Source organism: Drosophila albomicans, chromosome 2R, assembly GCF_009650485.2.
Source record: "Drosophila albomicans strain 15112-1751.03 chromosome 2R, ASM965048v2, whole genome shotgun sequence".
Lineage (NCBI taxonomy): Eukaryota > Metazoa > Arthropoda > Insecta > Diptera > Drosophilidae > Drosophila > Drosophila albomicans.
Genome location: NC_047631.2, coordinates 4,992,282 through 5,015,614, shown reverse-complemented (window position 1 = coordinate 5,015,614; position 23,333 = coordinate 4,992,282). Strand labels below are relative to the sequence as shown.

The following is a 23,333-nucleotide window of genomic DNA, read 5'->3' as shown; positions in this document are numbered from 1 at the left end:
TTTGTGCAAAATATGTGGCGGATATCTCACAGTTCAGCACACTCGACTGTAGCTTTCTTACTTGTTATAAATATATTTAAAAATTTAGGAAATATATTTAAAGACAGAATCAATGTCTGTAGTCGCCAATTAATTATTAAATTTATTATTAAATACGAAAATCACAAAGAGTATTACAGCGAAAAAAAAACTTTTTTAAATTAATGAAATATGTTCTACCAAGTTTACAGAATAATTTCAACAAAATTTAAAATCGTTAAGCAAAACTACATTTCGTTATATGCTTTGTGGTACGTTATGGTATAAATATTTGACTGAAAATGTTTATTTTATATTATACTTGTATGTACAATGTACATATATGTAATTGAGCTAATAACAATTATTTTATTTCTTTGGACAAAACCTTGTAGAATAGCAGCACTGATATGACTGCATCATCTAGGTTGTAGTTTTAATTAACTTAATTAACTATTTGATTTATAGATTTATTCATTTAAATTTTAAAATCTAAAGCATTTTATCAATGTTGGTTAACTAATAGTAAGAGTTTCCTCTAGCTTCGAATAAATAAACTATCTAGTGTAGTAGTGCTGAGAATTACCTCTAGTTGTTGGCGGGCAACAGATGACACATGTGAATGCAAAACTAAAAGCGAATGAGAAAGACTTCTATATATGCATGTTCGTACGCCTAAAGAGCAATGCATTCAGTCTGTTGCCCACATTGCATGCGGAATGCAATGCAGGCAAATACAGTATAAATCATAGAGCACTTTGCAGGCAATGGCTCATGAGTGGCATTCCCCTCACTTAAGCCCCTTTCCCATTTATCCGCTGTTGACAATGACAACGACAACGTCGGCCACCTCTCATCACTCTTGCTTCAGTCTCGTATGTATCTCTGACAGCCTGACAGCCAATCATAGTTTTCACACTCTAGTTAACATCATTGTCACCGAGTTTCAGTCGATGTAAAGTTAAAAAAAAAATTGGTTGACGTTTGCAGTTTGTCTTTTTATGCGTGTGTATTCCTCCACTCTATTTCTTTCTCACTCTCTTATTCACTCTTGCTATCTGCTCACTTTCCTCGCCATTTTTTGTAACCATTTAGATGCTGCCTTTTGAATACCCCATTTTTGACATTTCGTTAGCTCTGAATTCAGCGTTTGTCGTTGAAAATTTTCCAACGTTGACATTTAAGTTAATTTGCATAGAACCGCAAAAATTCACAAGGTTGCCAAAATGAGGGCGTGCAAACGTCGAAGGGGTCGTCATCCAATGGAGAGTGCGGTTGGGATTCTATCGGTAGTGTGAAAATTACCCTTCCTCCGCGCTGCCACTGCCTTTTACCTGCTGATGTTAAAACTAAATGTTCTTCAATTACTGAAAATTAACATACTTATATATGTACATATGTTATAAACAAACGTACACAATTGTATGCAAATATGTGTGGTCATGTGCATAAGTACACATACTTTATATTTATAAATATGTGTGCTGCTGAACACGAGCTAGTACTCGTGTAATAAACATACATTCATATGCACATACTTATAAAACTATGGGCAAATAATTAGTCTGCATTTTACCAGCTGTTGTTGTTGATTTAAATTACATAATTTAATCGATGTTCAGGAAAAACGGGATGATAAATGCAAAATATGAGATATATTAAGATAATAAATTAAAAAAAAACCAAATATAATAATATTTCGTTTAAGTTTGTTAGCAAAATAAAGTGCATTTGCTATTTGTCTTTACCTCTACAATGAATACAACTGATTATTAGCTCTGGTGTCACGTTAACAAACTTTGCATTTTATCTTCAATCACATTCTGACTAATTTTTGACATTGCATAGCAAAACACAACAATAAAGAAATGAATGAAAAACAACAATAACAAGTAAGAAAGCCAGAGTCGAGTTTTTCGGCAGCAAATGATATGTTTGCACGCTAATCATGTTTGTTTCAAATTTAGGGAATATATTGACCTCGATTGTATATTTCGAATTTAAAACTTCATAAATATACCAACCTCGCCATACTTTCAGTATTTTTGCGGTATATTATTTTGGAATAGTTAAAAAAATACTGTACTGTTTTGGTTTTTACAAAATGTGTAGCGGGTATCTCACAGTCGAGCAAACTCGACTGTAGCTTTCTCACTTGTTTAAATATACCAAAGAAAAATACCGAAGGCTATGTTATATAATATACAAAATTACCAATTTGACAAAATGACAGTAATTTCACTTTTAAATTTGTTAATTTCACTTTCTGATTTTCAATTAGAATGGATAAATGCATAGATACATATGTAAATAAAAAGACAAGTATTGAGTTGAACAAAATAATTATGGATTAAATATTTTTATAATTTACTTGTATTCTTTAAAAATAGGTAAAGTGTAATTTTTGCAATTTGTTTCTGAATTAATTCCTTTACGTCTATAAAAAACAAATTGCATTTTTTTTTATAATAGGATTTCTTAGAAAATCGATTAATTCAAATAAATACGTACATTCGCATGTCCCATTGCTCTATCGTAATCGTTTTATATGTACTCATGTCAATTTAATGATCCAGTCGCTAATTGGCACATACTGCTGAAGTGCCACTCAGAATGCAGTATTAACCGTTCGAAGGGATTGCAATTTTATCGTCGCTTGTTCCATGGCTCGTAATACACCAAGTATCACCAAGCTCGGCATCGGGCGCTGTAGCTTCTTAGAGCTGCTCAGCGCAGAGCATCGCATATTAATGAAGGCTCAAGCAGAGCTGCGTTCGTTAAAAGCTGTAATTTCATACAGAAATTCACAATGCCATCAAATATGCGCGCATAAACCAAAAGGAGCCCGCATTCAAGAGCCACAGCTCGCACTCAGATACCCGCACACAAATCCACATCCTCATCCACAAGGGATCACACTTGTCTATTCGCGTTTAGCTCAGCAACCTGCAACCTGACGAGCTGCCTCACCTGTAGGTAACTACAGCCACCTGCATGCAGCACCCAATTTCCGGTGCTTACGTAAATACATTATGCAGCTTACAACTACTTAGCGAGTTGCAACTGTATTGTACAATGGCAGAAATCAGTATATTTTTGTACAAAAAGGGTAACGTGTTCAAATATATGGAACACTTATTATGTTTAACAGAGGAGACTCCTACAATGAAGTTTTCATGACGTCGATTCTACGAGTAATATGTATAACAGTGATTATTAAGCTTTCGATCTGTTTGATCATAGGAATGGGGTCTTCTTCTGGAACTTCTTAGTTTTGCAACGAAATAAAGATCATTGTAAAGAAAATGAGTTTATTGAGAACTTTATCATTATGACAAAAATAAAGTTTAAAATTTTATTTTTTCGTTTATATTTTTGATAAGAAAAATTGGCATTAACTTTCAATTTTTTTGGTTATTATAATATAAACTTTAGAAATACAAAATTCAATACGTCAAAAATACTTTTCCTCTAAACTACTGACTGCACAAAAATAAACAAAATTACCAGCCTGAAAGTCCCTGTTTATGACTGCAAATCACAATAAATACAAACAAATATTTTAAAGATACATCGTACTGAAATTTGTTCAAAATTATTAAACCTTAGTCAATTTTAGTGTTTTATGAAGTAAGTATGCTTGACAGCAAAATAATTAATATATAATCTTAAGAAATAGATTTGGTTACATAAAATATGTTTTCGCCCCACGGTGCTGCGGTGGCAACTGTAGAAGTCTTGCCTGGATTTGGATTCAGTGGCTGCTACGTGGCATAAAGTGGCAAATTCAAAGGCACAACTTTCGTCGATACAAGCAGCAAGTGCTCGAGCTTCTGTAAGCACGCAATAAAAGTGCATGGCAAAACTAGAGGAAAGGTGAAGATTACGCACTGAATGCGAATGCCAGTTTTGGCCCAGACGTTACATATTCCCACTCCCTGTTGCATCCTCTCATTGCCCAATCTTTCCCCACGCAAGCAGCCGCATCATCTGACTTTTTTGTGTTGCAAACTTGGTGAGAGAATTCGCACATTTGTGTCAGCTCAACCGCGCCCACTGAGACACGAGGAGACACACTGAGACAGAAGCGCACACATATGTACATTAAGCAGCTGCACTGCATGGCACTGCACTTCACTCCATTCGTATGGCAAACATGTGTGATACGGCACTTGCACCTGTAGTCTATCTTCTGTTGTCACCCCCTTTCTTCCCCCTATGTCCCATCCCCAGCTATCCAGCACGTTGACGCTGCTCATAAAAGTTAAGGACTTGCATAACTTCTGGCATTTATGAGCGCTTTTCACTTGCTCTTGGCAGTAACTCCACTTCGCGTTTACCCCATGCTTCATTACGCAAATGCCGTGTTTTCAAATTATTTTACATGCACACACATTGCTACTACCCAGTCACTCCCCCTCCCTTTCTCCGCCTTGAATTAAAGTCTGTGTACGTGCTTGTTAGTAGCATTTTTATATGTTTGTTGCATATTTTATAGAGCTGTGACAAACTCCTCTTTGGCGGTTTAGAGCAGCTGAGAAGGTGAATGCGGAATTCTGAGACAGTGGGACAAAGTACAAAACAAACCCTGATTAGCGTCAAATTTGTGTCACAGCTACATTTTATAAGCTACGCCTACTTGCAGTTCCTGAGATGTTTGCAAATTATTCAACTAAAATGCAAGTGTGTTTAGATATACATACATATATGTTAGATCTTCTTCTTGAAATACTTCTCGTTGCTATGAACTGCTATAAATAAAATCTGTTACCTGTAGTTAATTCTGCGTCCCTCAGAAATGATGTGAATTGCTTTTGATATATGTATTTTTATTGCACAATATTTAACTTAATCTTTCTTACACAAATAATTTTTCCTTTACTTACAATTTCAAACTTAAGCCAGACAACATTAAATTAATCTATAGGAGATTTCAATATTAGAGCGCAACATTTTCAAGCTTATATTATTGTGTTTGTAAAAGGCATATTGAGTGCTGGATAAAACAATTATATCTGAAAAACATTTTTTAGTGTTATTCAATTATAAATATCCATAAATATTAAAAAAGCAACTGCTTATTTACTTCACTAAAAGTTAGTTAGGAATTTCTAACGTTAGGTAAGAAATTTTGAGAGTAAAACATTCTCTTTACATCAATAGTAATAATATGTTTTGCAATACAAAATATGTTAAATCCCACTAAAACAAATGAGCCCATGTACATTGTATGTTCAAAATTCACTGGCAAATAACTTAAGGATACGCAAACTCCATGGTATACCTAATCAGAAATCTACAAAAAAATTGATTAATAGCAATTTAAATTAATTAAATTTATAACCTGTAACTTACTATTGATGATAATCAAGTAAGTAAATGGAGTCGAACAAACTATGCTTATTCAATACGCGCAATATAAATATTATTAAATTTTTCTCTCTTTCTCTAGCGTAAAATATATGCAGTTATAATATATATCACAACTGTTTGGTTATATGTAAGTAAAGGCAAAATAATAATTCAACTTATTTGTACTATACTAAACGATGTATATAATTAAATCTTCACATTCATAGTAAACTTGACAAAATTAATGAATGTAAAACCACGACATTGGCCAAAAAGATGCAAGTTTGCTTTACATAATTATTTCATTAAGTGTGTTCTCAACGCTCTCTACGCTTGCCATAGGAGACCCAACATTAAATACACCCAACCCCTAATATTTTGCTTTCTCCAGGACAGGACAGGATAGAGAGAAGAAATATGAGAAACAAGGGGGAAGTCCGGTTAGCTTTCTCACTTTTGCACTTACTAATTCTTGCATTTAGCAATCCAGACGCAGAAGTAATACGACTTGAGGCTTGAGCCTTGACCTCAGGCAATGCTCTGCATTTAGTCAAATACGTTTGCAGACTAACGACGCGACGACGACTGTGTGCTAGTAAGAGTGTATATAGCATTGCTATTGGTCGTAGAAGTGGGAAGGGAATTGGGGGCATAGCTCATTAACAAACATTAGTTACAAATGCTGTGAATTACTTAAGGAATTAATATTCCATGCTTCACACACTAAGCGAACTTCGCAGTGGCAGAACCTTAATCTCCCAAGGTTTCGCACATTCACATGCACGTTCACCATGCTTTTGGATACAGACACACACACACAGCCACGCCAGCCAGCATGGCATAAAATGCTTCCACAGCAGACCCCCAAAAGAGCAGCAGTCACAAGTCTCCGCATACTATATTTCTTAAATCATGCTTGCTTAGCTTTGGCTTACGATGTGGCGTATACTTAATGTGAACTAATTCATTTATACTTTTATCCCCGCACAGTCCATCAGTGGCATGTGCTTTTCGGACATTCCCATCTTGATTCCTTTGTGCTCATCACCATCACCATCATCATCATCATCATCATCGTCATAATGATAATCTTTTTCATCACTGATTATAACGATGAAAATAGAACCGCTTATTTGTCTGGGAATTGTCTTTCACTGCTTCTCGACTGATGATTGTCAGCCCCAAAGCGTATTGAATTAATGAACCTTTTATCTGCCTATTCATCACTTCGTACAGCTCTGGTATCGATTTTAGGACCTTTTCTAAGTATCAGTGATTTAAATAAGCATCTTTTAACATTTTGGTGATCTTTCATACTTAAATGTTCATTGCTTTAACGTATTACTTCGAGAAACTTAAACTTATTTAGATTTTGTGAGAGTAAAAAAAATGAAACCAATTCAATTCTTCACAGACTCTTTCTCAATTATAACCTCTGACAGAAGTTACTTTGCTTTGAAAGAAATCCACCATGTTTTGAAAGTCCATCACTTAATGATCTCATGAACTTGTCATAAAATTTAAACGTATTTGCATTTTATATGTCTCTTTTGTTCATGACAAAATAATAAAATGTGTGAAAATGTCGCTCCCAAGACTAGTATAGATTCAGAATCTGTCGGGTGTAGCCATGAATTCGAAAACATTTCTAATCGTTTTGTTATTCGTATGCAGCGCAAATGCAGCATTCAGTGACTTGATCAATGTGTTTGTAACGCTGCCTAATGGCAATCTTCGAGGACGCGAGAACGAAAATCATTACAGCTATGAATCGATACCCTATGCGGAGCCGCCCCTGGGACAACTAAGATTCGAGCCCCCACAGCCTTACAATCGCATTTGGGATGAAACCTTCCAGGCAACTCAGCCACCAGTCAACTGCTTGCAGTGGAGCCAGCTTATTGAAGAGGAGGACAAACTGACAGGTCAAGAGGACTGCCTCACCGTCAACGTATATAAGCCAAAGAACAAGCTGCATCACAGTTTCCCCGTTGTGGTCGATATTCATGGCGGATTCTTCATGTTCGGCGGTGCAAGCAATGATGGTCATGAGATGTTTATGAACAGCGGAAAAGTGATTCTTGTAAAGATTAACTATCGTCTGGGACCGATTGGATTCTTAAGTACAGGCGACACGATATTACCAGGAAATTTGGGACTCAAGGATCAACGGTTGGCACTGCAATGGGTCAAGAATAATATTGCACAATTTGGTGGAAATCCCCACAAGATTCTAGTAATGGGACTCGATGCTGGCGGTGCTTCAGTTCACATCCATCTGATGAATCAAGCATTTAATAAAGTGGCAACGGCAGCTGTTTCTATTAGTGGAAATGCTCTCAATCCATGGGCTGTTCAGGACGGGGCAGCTCGTCGTGCCTTCGAGTTGGGCCGGGTTGTGGGTTGTGGTCTATTGGATAGCTCTGAAGAACTAAAGGCCTGTCTGAAAGCGAAGGATGCATCACAAATAGTTAGAGCCGTGGAAAATTTCCTCATTTTGGACTATATTCCCTTTACACCGTTCGGACCTGTCGTTGAACCCTCAAGTGTGAAAGATGCAATCATCACTCAACATCCCATTGATATCCTTAAAAGTGGCAATTTTTCAACAGTCCGATGGCTGACCTCCTACGTTGAGCAAGATGGTGGCTATAATGCCGCTCTGTTTCTCAAGAAAGAATACGACGGAGACGAATTACTAGAGGAGCTGAACAAACGTTGGTACGATCTTGCGCCCCTCTTATTGTATTATCGTGACATGATAAATAATATTGAGGCGCTAGATGAGCATTCACTTAAGATAAGAGAATTGTATATGAAAAATGAGAAATTCAGCACGAAGACTTATCCACAGTTAACACGCATGTTTACTGACATATTGTTCAAGACGGGAGTTGAGTTATCCTTAATGCTACAACGATCGAAGACTTCCGTTTATGCTTATCTATATAGCAATCCAGCTACCAGTGGTTTGGGACAATGGTTAGCTAAACGGGACGACATTGAACTCGGTACAAATCACCTATTAATATTTATTATTAAATTAGTTAATGAATTCATATTACAGGCACTGTGCATGGAGATGACTTCTCGCTTATGTTCAAAAACTCAATTCGTCAACAAGAACGCAAGGATGAGATACTGATTTCATCCAGCCTTATCAAAATGATCGAAGATTTTGTTAAAGATGGTATATTGCAATTTGGCAATTGTGAGTTTCAACCCAATATAGCCGGAGGCAAATACCGCGTGATGCACATTGAGCGTGAGGGTTGCTCGAACCTTCAAATGAAAACGCTTCTATAATGAAGTTTCAAAAATGGCCAGGAAGCATATTCTTAAATGGTTTTTAATATGTTAATAATGTAAATCTGTATGGAACTTATATTTTTCATTTGGAAATAAATTATCCTGATTACTATTTTTTGTGTATTATATCTTTTCAAAATTTAACGAAAAGGAACATAACTAATGATTTATGTCTCGGCTTAATATGTAATAACAATAATCGTAATAATAGTAGGACAATAAAATAGTAGGTTTATGCTAAATTTCGTTTTTCTATTCAACATAATTCCTTCCAATGGTATCCGAGGGTCGCTATAATCATTGCATCACCCATTGATAGAAACCATCGGATACCAATTTTATACCCGTTACACATCGAAAAAAAGGGTATAATAACTTTCAAATGTAAATATCATGCCAAGTACATCCGTTCCCAAAAGTCTACCTCTCTCTCCGTATAGAAAAACTAGATTTCAGAGACTACAAGAGAAGAAGCTTTAATTTTGAAACAGCACTTGTTATTTTTGCACGCAGATCTGGTTTATTTAAGATTATTTCCACGTCCCTTTCCACACTTCGGAAAATCGAATAGAGTGTAATTTAAAGCTAGAGCTATGATTTTTGGTGCTTATAACTACAGTTCCTATGACTCCTGATAAATAAGATAAAACTTTTAAAGGATATGTCAGGACTTCTTTGCTTTGGTTAACACTGTGATATATTTTTGATATACCAAATATAGACTTTGATATATTTTAGTATATTTTCGGTATATTCATTTCGCATATTTTAGAAGAATACCGCACAGTTTTACTTTTAATGATATGTATGGGATATCTCAAATTCAAACGCACTCGAGTGCAATTTTCTCACTTGTTGTAGTAGGTTTTCCATTACTTCAAAATAGGACTCATTTTTGGTGATTCGGTTCAGAAAATGTGTTATAGTAGCTGTTGATGGCTGTTTCTTTTTTAAAGTAGTCAATGAAAATTATTCCATGCGCATGTTATGTGTGGGTTTAAAACTAATTAAGATTGGTAAAAACAAATTTATAAAAAGTTAAGAAGAGTTATTTTCCGACAAAATGAATGCATTGGAACAATAATAATGCGTAATTCAAAAGCTACGATTTAAAGAGATGTTGTCTTATTTACTGATAGAATTAAATCAGAAGATATAGTGGGAAGCATATGTTACATATGTATCCCTTCTGACTTTAAGGTGATGTAAAATTCGTATATATAAATATGTTATTTTAAATTGGTAATTAACACATCCGAAGTTAACGAAGTTTTTTTTTTGGTTTGTTCTTATTAACCTATTAATCAAGTAGTTTTCATATTAGATATTAGATATTGTGCAAATAAATTAAGAATTAATAGACATTCATATGTATACAAATGTTTATATAATTGGTTTTCATTTAAAATATATTAGATTTTATAGATGTCTTGCCCCTAAAAGGTGCAATGTTACAATTTTAAATATATTTTTAATGACTTTTTGCACTACCAGATCAATGGAACTAATCGCATTTTTCTCAGACTATCTTTAACTATATTCGGGCTTGAAGCACTGTCAATAAAACGATCTTGAGTGTTGCCTCTTAGAGTAGTACTGTGTGGATAACGATTGAGTTGAAGTCATGAATTCCATCATATTTTTGACCGCATTATTGAGTCTATTGGCAACAGTTACCTTTGCGCAATTGATAGTCGAGTTACCCAATGGAAAACTACTGGGACGTGATCAGGGATTGTATTACACCTACGAGTCCATACCATATGCAGAGCCTCCAGTGGGCGAGCTGCGGTTCGAGCCTCCTCAGCCTTACAAGCAAAACTGGACTGATGTGTTTGATGCCACAAAACCTGCAGTGGTATGCGCTCAGTGGAGCCAATTCATTTTGCAGCCCTACAAAAAGACGGGCAGCGAGGATTGTCTGACTGTCAGTATATTTAAACCAAAGAGCGAAACTCAAAAGACTTTCCCGGTTATAGCAAATATATTTGGTGGAGCTTTTTCTTTTGGTGGCACGGTTGAAGATGGAGCTGTGCCACTGATGTCCAGCGGCAATGTAATCGTTGTGAAAATAAACCATCGAGTTGGATCGTTGGGTTTCATCAACACTGGTGATTCTGAGCTTCCAGGGAATGCGGGACTTAAGGACCAAAGGTTGGCATTGCGCTGGATTAAGGATAATATTGCTTACTTTGGTGGGCAGCCTGACAATGTACTTTTCCTGGGATTCTCTTCAGGTGCGGCATCAGTGCACCTTCAACTTATGAACAAGGAACTGGAAGGTTTGGTTAAGGCAGCCGTTTCAATCAGTGCCAATGCTTTAGATCCTTGGGTGGTGCAGAGAAATAATGGACGACATCATGCTTTTGAAGTGGGACGTATTGTCGGCTGTGGTCAGCTAGATTCGAGCAAAGAGCTCAAGAAGTGTTTGAAAACCAAAGATGGATTGGAAATAGCATCTGCGTTAAGTCAGTTTCTAATCTACAACTACGTTCCATTTGCACCTTTTGGTCCTGTGGTCGAACCAGAGAGCTCCGCTGATCCATTTATTACGGAACACCCGATTGACATTATTAAGAGTGGAAAGACTGCGCAAATTCCTTGGCTGGTCACTTACACTCCAGAGGATGGTATCTATGATGCGGCTCTTGGGCTTTTAAAGCAGTCCAATGGCAAAGAGATGATTGACGAGCTGAACCATCGCTGGTATGAAGTGGCACCCCTTTTATTCTTTTACCGTTATCAAACGAAGACCGTAGAAGAAATGGACAACCACTCGAGAGATCTACGACAGCATTACATGGGTAATCAGAGCTTTGGCGTGGACACGTACTTTCACTTTCAACGGATGGTCACGGATATCATGTTGAAGAATGCAACTCAAAAATCAATAGACCTACATCGCAAATATGGAAAAAGCCCCGTGTATTCGTATGTTTACGATAATCCAGCAAATAATAATTTTGCGCAAGTTTTAGCGGAACGATCGGATATTCTTCTTGGTAAGAAATGATGAAAACCTTCCGTTTCGATTTCATTAATTTAAAAAAAAAATTACAGGAACGGGTCATGGCGATGATTATTTCCTTATGATGAACAATCCAATTCGAGAACCGTTGCGGTCAGACGAAAAAGTTATCTCATGGAATTTTGTCAAGATGTTGGAGCGTTTTATCATTACTGGAAAATTAGTATATGATAATTGCGAATTCCGTGACAATGTTGGAGAAAAACAATTTCAATTGGTTGTGATTCAACGAAACGGATGCCACTTGACCCAAGTGGATGAATTACCTGCAACGGTGTCCAACCACATTCCAAACAACCCAGTTATATATTTCGGTTAGCGGTAGAAGTTACAAGAAATCCATGTCATTTCTAACTGGGCTTAATTACTCCAATTTGTATATTTTATAACATATCTATGATTATTAAAACATATTTGTGGCGCAAAAGTTTTATAATTTGAATTTAACTAAGATGTTTAGTCTTTAGCGTGGACATTTAGACAATAGTCTTGCCTTTATAATAAACATGAACATCTTTTCAAAAAACAATTAAGAAAGCTACAGTCGAGTGTACTCATCTGTAAGATCCCCGCTACACATTTTAAATAAAATAAAACAGCAAATGTGCTTAAATAAAAAGTGTTAAAACAAAATATGCCAAAGGCTATATTTAGTATATTGCGACAGTACTATATTCAAAATATATCATAGATTGCAAAATATACCCGATTTTGAGCCAAAGCAAATAAGACCTCTAGTAAGTAAGGTTCTTGCCATACAACATTAATTTCTTAAATAGTTAAATAGCAGATAGACAGACAGACAAAAGAAAAAGTCGAATTTTGAGTTACAATTAACTAACTTAAACAATTTAAAATTATAATAGTCAGATATTACGCTCAAGAAATGGGTTGACCAAATGTAATGAACTAGTGAGGTTCCTATTGGAAGATTTATATAGGGTCAGCAAACAATATTTTGTATGTTCTACAAATCGCTTATCTTAAAAATTATATGTAACAGCGGTCGAATCGTTAATTGTGTGGTAGCGAATAGTTAAAACACCAACACGTGTTGTGAAATCTCTTTTCGTTAATCGAGCGTCTATTTTATTTCGCTTCTCGATCAATACTGACTGCGTCGCTCAAAATTATGTATGTATATTTAAGTATAGAGATGTATCAGAGAATGAGAGAGTAATATGAGAGCTAACATCAAGAGAGAGTTATTCCGATAACCGACAGAACATAAAGCTAATATGTGTGTGTAGGCACTTGTCCTACTACAATTGTTAGTTCAAGATACAATACAAATTAAAACTGCTATTTTTATAACCACTACACATAGGGTAGAAGGATATTATAACTTTGTGCCGATATGTAAATATATCTCCGACCCCATAAAGTATATCTTGAACAGCGTCAACGTCTCGGCTGATCTAGAAATGTCCGTCTGTCCGTATGAGAGACTATAAGAGGCAGCATTTGTTATATTAGCACGCAGATCAAGTTTATTTTACTTTTTTACCACGCCCAATTCCGCTCCCGAAAATTGACATAAATTAAATGACAAGCGTAATTTTAAAGCTAGAGTCGCGAATTTTTGTATTTACAATAATAACTATAGATTTGTGATTCAGTTGCGATCAGATAAAAAATTTTCGATGTTATTAAAGATATACGAATATATGGGCAAAAATACCCACTTACTATACCAAATGGTATATTTGGCTGACAATCGACATAGTTTTGCATTCTAAAATATACCATAGATGTAGCATCATGTCAATATACCAGATTGTTCACTTTTTAGCAACTAAGTGCCCCTAGTGTAGTATTTCGGTTTTTGCCCATACAAAATGGGTAGCGGGTTACTTGTTTATTTCAACTGTGGAAAAATTCAACGAATTATGTGTTCTAATTGTTAGTGGTTTTCATCGCTTCATAACTATCATTAGTTGCAGTTGCATATACTACTAAAAATTTGTTGCTCTATTTCAATCTGGATGCTTTGTAGAGAATCGATTTTTTTGTTATTATCGGGGGCGGAAGCCAGCTCGGCAAAAATTTGACTCGGAATCTTCGAGGTCTTCAAAGGAGTATTTGACCATGTGAAGTGCTGCAGTTGGAAGGATGCGGTACTTCGCCATTTGATCGTCTCTGGCTGCCGAAAAGCCAGCTTGTGGCGAAGCATCTTCTCTGGCAGGAGTGCCTCAATCTTCAGCAGATACGAAGAAGCATCTATGCCGGTAACTAGATGATGCACGAAGTGTTCAGTGAATTGGTCATTTATCTTGATCCTCATGATGGATGTGCTTCTTCGGCGCTTGAAACCTTTGTAAGAGCTGAGCGCGTATGCTGCCTCTTTTTAAGGGTGATTCCCGAAACAATCTGAAGTCGAGAAAAGCTTAATACATGTCTATCATAGGAATCCATTGCAAGACGGCTCTCATGGTAAAAGCATAATGATAATAGGTGAGCTGGGGTACAGTTTCCAGGAACAAGCTTGCCCTATGTGACAAGTACCGGTATCTCGGCATCACGAACGGTTGAGTTTTCTTCATATCACGACACTACGCGACTGGCTTGCCGGAGCCGTTGGTGATCTGGCACTCGCAATACGGGTCGACTGGTGAATCAGTCCCGTGCCAAGCGGACCATATATACCGGGCTCATGATATTCGTGCCCTATTTGTGCGGCAGAATTTAGTATGCTAGTATGGCGATGAGACAGTTGATGGCTAGGAGGCGGCTATTGTCCAGCCAAAGGCTTATCCTTCTTGGATACCTGCCGGTGTGCTGTACAGTGGACACTGTGGCCCTGTAAGTTCTTGCTGGTGTTCCCTTGCTTGCTCGGTTGCTTGCCAGTTGGCAATCAGGCTTAAGCTGAAGCGCGGTCACGAGCGACTGGCTGTTTAGTCAAGATCTCACGGATCTTGACCTCTGCACTCAAAAGCTGTGCCGGCAGCTTCTTTATTTCCACGTGGGCTACAACTGGTTATCTGGCGGATTGTCTACATTTGCCACAAACTATATATGTACTATATATAATGTCATTAGTCGTACTTACCATCTGCTAGTTCTTCAAATTAAAGTTGTGATTGCTCATTGCGGCTCTGCATGCAACACTTACTGAATCAATTGACGTAAGTTTCAGCAAATCAGTTGTATAATTTAAATATTCGGTAGTTTTAGTCAGTAGGACTGTTAGCATTCTTAAACATACAGTGGAAAAGTTAAAACAATTTTTGTGTTTTATTGGTAAATTAATTGATGAATACATTTAGCTTTATAAGGTTAAACTACAATAGTTTACCATTGATTTTATTTATTTAAAAGTTGATTAAAGATTTTTAGATCTGACGTATTATTTAATATTCATTAGTTAATTTTTCATAATATAATATATGTGTAACTGAGAGGAGTTTGTTATCTTCTGCAGTTGCAGAGCTACTTCTGATCATTTCGAAAGTGAAAATCGTATTGAATAACATTTTATTGTTTATTTTCTAATACAACTAAAATATTTATGCTTAATTAAATGAATAAAAGTTGTTCTCTTTTACTAGCAATTTAACTTATTGTTGTTTTCATATTCTAATGTAAAATTGGTTTTTTACCTAAGACAAGATCATAAGGGCTTAAAATTTGATTCGTCAAAAAAGCAAACATTCTCACGTAAATTCTCAATTTCGAAAGATTACTTAGCCAATGAACGACAGCAAACTTTTTAACACAATTAAATTTCAATTTCACATATGTATTTATGAATAACCCATTAACGCTGATAGTTTAAAATGTGCTGATATTGATACTGTTTGCTTAAAGACTGCTGAATCATGTAATGATTTTTCTATTCCACTGTAAGTACAAATTGAAAGCGAGATAATGCAATTGAATCTCTTACTTATTCTCTATTGCTGAAAAAGAGATAGTCCAATTCCTCTCTTTATATATGTATATTTCTACAACTAGGTATTCTCATAATCGCTTTAAAAGCGCTCAATGCCTCTGCTTCGAATAGTTGAAACCTAGATCTCTTGCCGTGCACAACATGAATTTTATAATATTTGCGACCGCTTTAGTTTGCCTCTGGGCATCAGCTTCTCATGCCGATCCACTGATAGTAAATCTGGCAAATGGCAAACTACGTGGTCGCGATAACGGTGGCTTCTACAGCTTCGAATCTATACCATATGCTGAGCCACCACTGGGAGAACTGCGATTTGAGGCACCTCAGCCATATAATCGGCAGTGGAATGAGATCTTCAATGCCACCAATCCTCCTGTACTGTGCATTCAATGGGATCAGTTTATTGATCAGCCCGACAAGCTGGCAGGTAGCGAGGACTGTCTCACTGTGAGTGTGTATAAACCAAAGGACGCCAATCGCCAGAGTTTTCCGGTTATCGTACATATACATGGCGGAGCATTCATGTTTGGTGGAGCATCTCAGCATGGACACGAGACACTAATGGCGAGCGGAAAAGCGATTGTTGTGAAGATCAGCTATCGGTTGGGTCCAATTGGCTTCTTGAGCACTGGCGACTTAGAGTTAACTGGAAACTATGGACTTAAGGATCAACGCTTGGCGCTTCAATGGATTAAACAGAATATTGGACATTTTGGCGGTGAGCCCGAGAATATACTCGTGATTGGTCATTCCGCTGGTGGTGCTTCGGTTCATATACAACTTCTCCAAGAGAACTTCAAGCAGCTGGCAAAGGTGGCAGTATCGCTTAGTGGAAATGCTTTAGATCCGTGGGTTGTTCAAAAGGGTGCTTCTCGCAGAGCCTTCGAGTTGGGACGAATTGTTGGTTGCGAAGCTACTAAACGACTCCAAGCAACTGAAGACTTGTTTGAGAACCATCGATGCAGCGAAACTAGTTCGAGCTGTGCGCCAGTTTTTGATATTTGACTACGTTCCATTCACACCTTTTGGTCCAGTAGTGGAAGCTGCAGGTGCTCCCGATGCCATTCTCACTGAGCATCCCAGTGAGATCATCAAAAGTGGAAAATTCTCATAAGTTCCTTGGCTGACATCCTACACAACGGAAGACGGAGGTTATAACGCAGCACTACTACTGGCGAAGCAATCCAATGGAGTGGAAGCCATTGATGAATTGAACTCACGCTGGTACGATCTTGCTCCATATTTCCTATTCTATCGTGACTCCTTTAAGACGATTAACGAAATGGACAATTATTCTCGCGATCTGAGACAACAGTATCTGGGTAATCGTAACTTCAGTGTGGATAATTATTTGGACCTGCAGCGTTTGTTTACGGATGTGCTCTTCAAGAACGCTACTCAAAGTGCAATTGAGCTACATCGCCAATATGGGAAGAGTCCAGTCTATGCATTTGCCTATGAAATTCCCGCTGATAAGGCAATTGGACAATGGTTGGCAAAGCGCAATGACATTTTTCTAGGTAATCAACGAATACTGAAAATACACTTAATAAGCAGTCACTAAAAATCCGTTTTATAACAATTGCAGGCTCTGTTCACGGAGACGATTACTTCTTGATCTTTGATAGTCCGATTCGTCAACCTATTCGCCCCGATGAGAAACTTGTTTCAAAGCACTTAATTAAAATGCTGGAGGAATTTGTACAAGCCGGCACAATGACGTATGACAATTGCGTGTTTCGCGATAATGTAGGCCAAAAAGAATTTCAATTAGTGTCCATCAAGCGGGACAAGTGTGTTCATTTAGAAGTTGAGCAATTCCCTTAGGCGACGCTTAACAAAACTCATGCACATACTTATAATGCAAATACTGGTTTTGAATTGTCAGTCAAAAAAAAAAACTGGTTACAAATTATTGTTTACTTTGTTTTTGTTTTAATTGAAGTTGAGAGATAAAACAAATAAATAATTGTTGCATTTATTCATGAACTGAAGCAGCTGGGTCATTTAAGAATGAATTCCAGATGTGTTTATTAGAGAGAGAGAGAGAGAGAGAGAGAGATGGAAAGAGCAAGAGTGAAAAAGATAGCAGGTAGCTAAAGTAGATTAATAGATTGCAATTGAAGATATGTTTGCAATTTATATATTTAATATATATATATATATTCCGTTTATTTTAATTTGAATGCTCCAATTGTATAAAAGGTGCGGAGGAACAACTTGTTTGCCAAATTAAATCCCAGTTGCAAAATGCAAATATAAACACTGAGTTCAAACTCATTGAGAGCAGTCCACAATCAGTCTTAATCACAAAAGTTTCATGAACTTCCCGTACATTCAAATTCAGTTCGCATTGCTTTGCTTCTGGGCAACAACTGCTGTTCATGCCGATCCACTGATAATAAATCTTCCAAATGGCAAACTACTCGGACGCGATAATGGTGGCTTCTACAGCTACGAATCTATACCATATGCTGAGCCCCCACTGGGAGAACTTAGATTTGAGGCACCTCAGCCATACAATCGGCAGTGGAATGAGATCTTCAATGCCACCGAAGCTCCAGTTCTCTGCATGCAGTGGAATCAAATCATAGAAGAAGACGATAAACTGGCTGGAAGCGAGGATTGTCTCGTAGTCAGCATCTATAGACCGAAAAACCCAAGACGTAAGACCTTTCCTGTTGTAGTGTGGGGGAGCATTTAGTGAACTTACGGCATGGCGAACGGCAATGTCATAGTTGTGAAAATTAATTATCGGTTGGGACCGATGGGTTTCCTTAGTACCCTTGATGAGGATTGGTGACTGAGCAGCTCCTTACGAACATACATATGACAACAACTTGTAACTGGGATGGCGAACGGCAATGTTTTAGTTGTGAAGGTTGCGGTGTCTGTTAATTATCGGTCCAAGGTGGGACCGATGGGTTTCCTTAGTACAACCTTGATAAGGAGGATTTGAGTCAGGAATAACATGGGAGCCACTGAAGGATCAACGCCTGGCGCTTCAATGGATCAAGCAGAATATAGCTCAATTTGGTGGCATTGAAATTATTGATGAATTAAATCGCCGCTGGAATGATCTTGCGCCACATTTCCTATTCTACCGTGACTCTTTTAAGACTATCAATGAAATGGATATTTACTCACAAAACATGAGACAACAGTATCTGGGTAATCGTAACTTTAGTGTGGAGAATTACTTAGATGTGCAGCGCATCTTTACAGACGAACTTTTTAAGAACGACACTCAACTTGCAATCGATATGCATCGTAAATATGGAAAGAGTCCAGTCTACGGCTTTATCTACGATAATCCCGCAGACACTGGAGTTGGTCAATGGCTGGCAAAACGCAATGATACTTTTCTAGGTAAGTGACACTTTGCTAAATAGCTAGTTATTTTATTAACTAAAACTTTTCACAGGCACTTTACATGGTGACGATTACTTTTTGATATTTGGAAATCGAATTCGACAGCCTCGCCTCGATGAGGATGTAATATCAAGGAATCTAATTAAGATGCTAGAAAATTTTGCTCAGACTGGTAATTTGATATACGACAAATGTGTGTTTCAAGATAATGTTGGTCAGAAACAATTCCAATTGATGTCCATTCAGCGAGATAAGTGCATTCAATTACAACTAGATGAATTTCCATAAGTGTGGACGCTTAAAGTTAAATTTAACAAGTGTTATAGACATTATTGAATTAAAAGCAATGTATTTATTGATGTATTTTAGTGTACATTGTTTTCTTTAATGAGTCCAGTTTTGCCGCATTTCGTAAATTCAATTTGACTTTTAGTACTTGCGAATTTAATAGCTTTCTTATCGAGTATATCTAAATTGAATCCACAACTGTCTGATCTTCTCCCACCACTGCTCCCTTCGGCCTAACTTCAAATATATAAAATAAGCAATAATTACACTCGCCTGTCATAGTCGCTTTCGAAAGTTGTCAACGCTCTGATCATGGATTGGTCAAGCCTCCTTCTATTGTTGTGGATTACTCTGGTAGCCTCAGATCCTGTAGCTGATCCCTTATTGGTGCAGCTGCCCAATGGTCAAGTACGAGGACGGGACAATGGAGCTTACTACAGCTACGAAGGGATTCCATACGCGGAACCTCCACTGGGAGAGCTCCGATTTGAGTCACCTCAGCCCTATAACCGCAAATGGAAAGAAGATTTCAACGCTACTAAAACCCCTGTCTTTTGCATTCAGTGGAGTCATTTCGTTCAAGAGTCCGACAAATTGTTAGGCAGTCGAGGACTGCTTGACTATCAGTGTGTACAAACCGAAGAATGCAACACGCAAAGTCTTTCCAGTTGTAATTGAGATACACGGTGGCGCCTTCACTTTCACAGTATCGAGTGAGAAGAGTCACGTGAATATGATGGCCAACGGAAGAGTGATTTTGGTAAGGTTTAACTATCGAGTAGGACCGATGGGATTTGCTAGCACCGGGGACAATGTTCTGCCCGGTAACTACGGCTTGAAGGATCAGCGTTTGGCAATACAATGGATCAAAAAGAACATCAATTGCTTTGGTGGTGATCCAGAGCAAATGATCGTAGTCGGTCTCGCTGCAGGCGGTGCCGCTGCCCATTTGCATCTGTTGCAGGAGAGCTTCAAGAGTGTGGCAAGAGGAGTCATCTCAATCAGTGGAAATGCTCTGGATCCCTGGGTAATGCAGCAAGGCATACAAAGTCGTACCTTAGAACTCGGTCGCACATTGGGATGCGGTTTAGCAAAAAGCTCTGTGGAGCTAAAGAAGTGCCTTAAATCAAAGGAAGCAACGCAAGTAGTCAGAGCTGTGCACCAGCTCATGGTCTTCGGGTTTGTGCCCTTCACTCCTTTCAGTCCGGTGATTGAGCCCGCCGATGTGCCAGATGCCTTCCTAACCCAACACCCCATCGACATCATCAGAAGTGGAAAGTTCTCCCAAATACCTTGGACTGTATCGTATACCAGGGAGAATGGAATCTACAATGCCGCCGAGCTATTGAAGAGGCAATGCGATGGCACCGAGATGATCTACGAACTCAACAGTCGTTGGCTTGACCTGGCACCCGAATTATTGTTCTATCGACATGGCAATCTGACAATCGAGCAAATGGACAAGCGTTCCCGAGATCTTAGGGAACAGTATTTGGGCAATAAGAACTTCAGTGTGGAGAACTACTCAGATGTGGAGCGCATGTTCACCGATATTCTCTTCAAGAGTGGTACCGAAAATGCAATCGCTCTGCATCGTCAATATGGAACGAGTCCCGTCTACGGCTATGTCTACGATAATCCTTCGGATTCTTCATTTGGCATATGGCTTTCGAATCGCACCGATATTACTTTTGGTAAGATTTAGAGAAGATTTATGTGAATTTTAATATACTAAACGTGTGGTGTATGCAGGTACGGGCATCGCAGACGACTATTTCCTAATGTTTGAGCATCCTCTTCGATCTACGCTACGCAAAGATGAGAAGCGTATCTCCAGTAATCTTGTCAAAATGGTGGAAGACTTTGTAGAAAGCGAGAACAACACTCTCGTCTATGACTCATGTTCATTTCCAAGCAGCATGAATAAGAAAAGGTTCCAAATGATGTCCATTAGGCGCGACTGCTGTAATTTAGAGAAAGTTCAATCTGATTGAGTTAAGAGATTCCGAACTTACGCGAGTATAACATAACGTCAATGTCAGTAACGAAAAAACACATTTTGTATTTTAAATAAATGAATACTGATAATTAGCAGTAATTATCAGTGATAGTATGTACTTAATTAGTTCTTAACGACGTGATTGTTTTTTAACAAAAACAAGTCTCCCCAAACACGCATATAATTAAAGTTTAATTAGGTGACAGTTTAGTTAGTTAGTCACAAGTCACGATTGTTTACACTCACATGTATAAATTTTATTTAATTTATTTAAAGTTTTACACTAAGAGACTTTGCATTTTGATATGCTAATATGTTAGTCAGCATAAATAGTAACGAAATTTATTTAGAGAGTTAGGCTAATGCTACAATGTGATATATTAATGCATGTTATAAGATAAGAAATGTTTCTTACAATTGAATGAGTATCTCAGAGTCAGTCAATCAACTCTCGACTTTAGCATTGTTACATGCCAGCTAGTTGGTTCTTGAATTTGTGCTTTCCATGTTAGTTAGTTCTATACTGTATGTGTGCTTTCCATGCACAAGTTTTGCTCTTTTTTGAGTAATCCTGTGAGCGTTTCTTATTGTTGTCCTCTTTGCCTTAGAGTTCACTATGTGCAAGCAATACTTAGAAAGGCTTTCTACTTTCTACCTACCATACATGCAATTCGCTTTAAGCCGCTTTCAAATTTCTCGTTTGTGGTTGCACAAGTTTCTTGTTTAGCAGTTCCTCTGCCGTTGATTTGTTTCACTCTGCAAATGTGGAGAGAATACAGAATTGAAAATACACAAAGCACGCACCACAAATTAAAATAAGCTCAAATATTTTTAACGCAAGAAACTCGCTTAAGAGATACTCTAAATGAATCTTCCTCACCTATAATAATTGAGATTTGTGGGAGTTTCCCAAATGATTTTCAGTCTCGTTCAAATATTGTTCGACAACAGTTTCTCTATAAAGAATCGGGTTGTCCGTTTGGCATACCCTTCTACTCAATTCAACTACCAATTTGGGGTACATACGAGAGTCATATATGTGAGCGGCAAATGGGAACTGAGGAAAAAGTATTTGGACCAACTTGAAGTAGGAAATAAATTGCAATACTCTGAACATAGCCGGAGCCGGAGCCGGAGCTGAGACCAGGAAGCATGAGCCAACCAAGCACCCAGCTCTATGAAACATGGAACATGGAATCCGAGGCGCGTGCCTTGCATATTCTATGATAGTTAATTATGTTGTTTCTCGAAACGGCTGTCGTTGCTTTTAGCATTGTCTATGGGCGTGTTGTACGAGTATTTCCACAATTTTTAGATTTATTTGGGGAAATTATCCAAAAACGCAGCAGGGGTTTTGCTTTTGTTATTGTTTTGGAGCTGGCACGGCGACGATGCATCGACAGGCGGGAAAGGCATTGGGGAATGGCAGCCAGATGGGGGAAATATGAAAAATAACTTACGCCTTTTATATGCGAAATATTGAAATATTAGGCAGACAGACAGAGAGGGGTGCTAAGAGGCAATGGGAGAGGGAAAGCGAACCGGACCCAAAGGATTCATCAGCGGTAACAGCTGTTGACGTCGCTCTTAGCTTCGCACTCGGCGCTCGGCACTCGACGCTTGGCGCTACCAAAAATTTAAGCATTTGCGATGATGTATCGTCGGCATCATTATAACAGCTGCCGTTCCGGAACCTACAGTCAGTCCCGAGTCCTTAGTCCCTCTATACCCACATCACATTCGCATGCCCCTAGCCAGTAGTTGGTGGAATGAATTTGGATGCGTTTTGCCTGGTTGATGGGCAACGGCTTGTGCGTGCCTTGGGTACTTGTTGTTATATTTATCACAGAAGTGTACTTTATCTTGCCGGTACGCAGGCCTCGAGCCTCGAGACTCGAGCGTCGAGCATTGGTCACAGCCCGCCCAGAGATGGCATCAGTCAACAGCTGCGCCATCTCTGACGCCTCATCAGGCCACCAAACAATTTTACATTTTGCAGCCCAAAACATATATCTGAAACTTTGGCTCTATACACGAATATATATGTATATACATACAACATATGTATGTACACA

The 23,333-nt window shown here is 38.0% G+C and overlaps 3 protein-coding genes across 3 annotated transcripts; all 3 read left to right on the top strand.

Annotated features, from left to right (window-relative positions):
* Positions 1-6,977: 6,977 nt before the first annotated feature.
* On the top strand, positions 6,978-8,791 carry LOC117575700 (esterase-5B-like). The gene is made up of 2 exons (XM_034260013.2): positions 6,978-8,381; positions 8,438-8,791. The coding sequence occupies exons 1-2, from the start codon at positions 7,001-7,003 to the stop codon at positions 8,674-8,676; spliced, it is 1,620 nt and encodes a 539-aa protein (XP_034115904.1). The 5' UTR covers positions 6,978-7,000; the 3' UTR covers positions 8,677-8,791.
* Positions 8,792-10,262: 1,471 nt separating this feature from the next.
* On the top strand, positions 10,263-12,155 carry LOC127566014 (esterase-5B-like). Its single transcript, XM_052007337.1, has 2 exons — positions 10,263-11,681; positions 11,740-12,155. Exons 1-2 carry the CDS (start codon positions 10,304-10,306, stop codon positions 12,024-12,026), a joined length of 1,665 nt encoding a protein of 554 aa, XP_051863297.1. The 5' UTR covers positions 10,263-10,303; the 3' UTR covers positions 12,027-12,155.
* Positions 12,156-15,721: 3,566 nt separating this feature from the next.
* On the top strand, positions 15,722-21,376 carry LOC117576864 (uncharacterized). The gene is given in 9 exon segments (XM_052006427.1): positions 15,722-16,520; positions 16,522-17,119; positions 17,188-17,417; positions 17,947-18,265; positions 18,549-18,968; positions 19,024-19,181; positions 19,542-19,865; positions 19,867-20,953; positions 21,012-21,376. Coding segments are annotated over 9 exon segments (4,158 nt in total). The 5' UTR covers positions 15,722-15,740; the 3' UTR covers positions 21,254-21,376.
* The last annotated feature ends 1,957 nt before the right edge of the window (positions 21,377-23,333 follow it).

Coding starts and splice junctions, on each gene's coding strand:
- LOC127566014 (XM_052007337.1), top strand. CDS start 10,304: ATGAATTCCATCATATTTTTGACCGCATTATTGAGTCTATTGGCAACA. Junction 11,682..11,739: donor ACGATCGGATATTCTTCTTG/GTAAGAAATGAT, acceptor AAAAAATTACAG/GAACGGGTCATGGCGATGAT.
- LOC117575700 (XM_034260013.2), top strand. CDS start 7,001: ATGAATTCGAAAACATTTCTAATCGTTTTGTTATTCGTATGCAGCGCA. Junction 8,382..8,437: donor ACGGGACGACATTGAACTCG/GTACAAATCACC, acceptor TTCATATTACAG/GCACTGTGCATGGAGATGAC.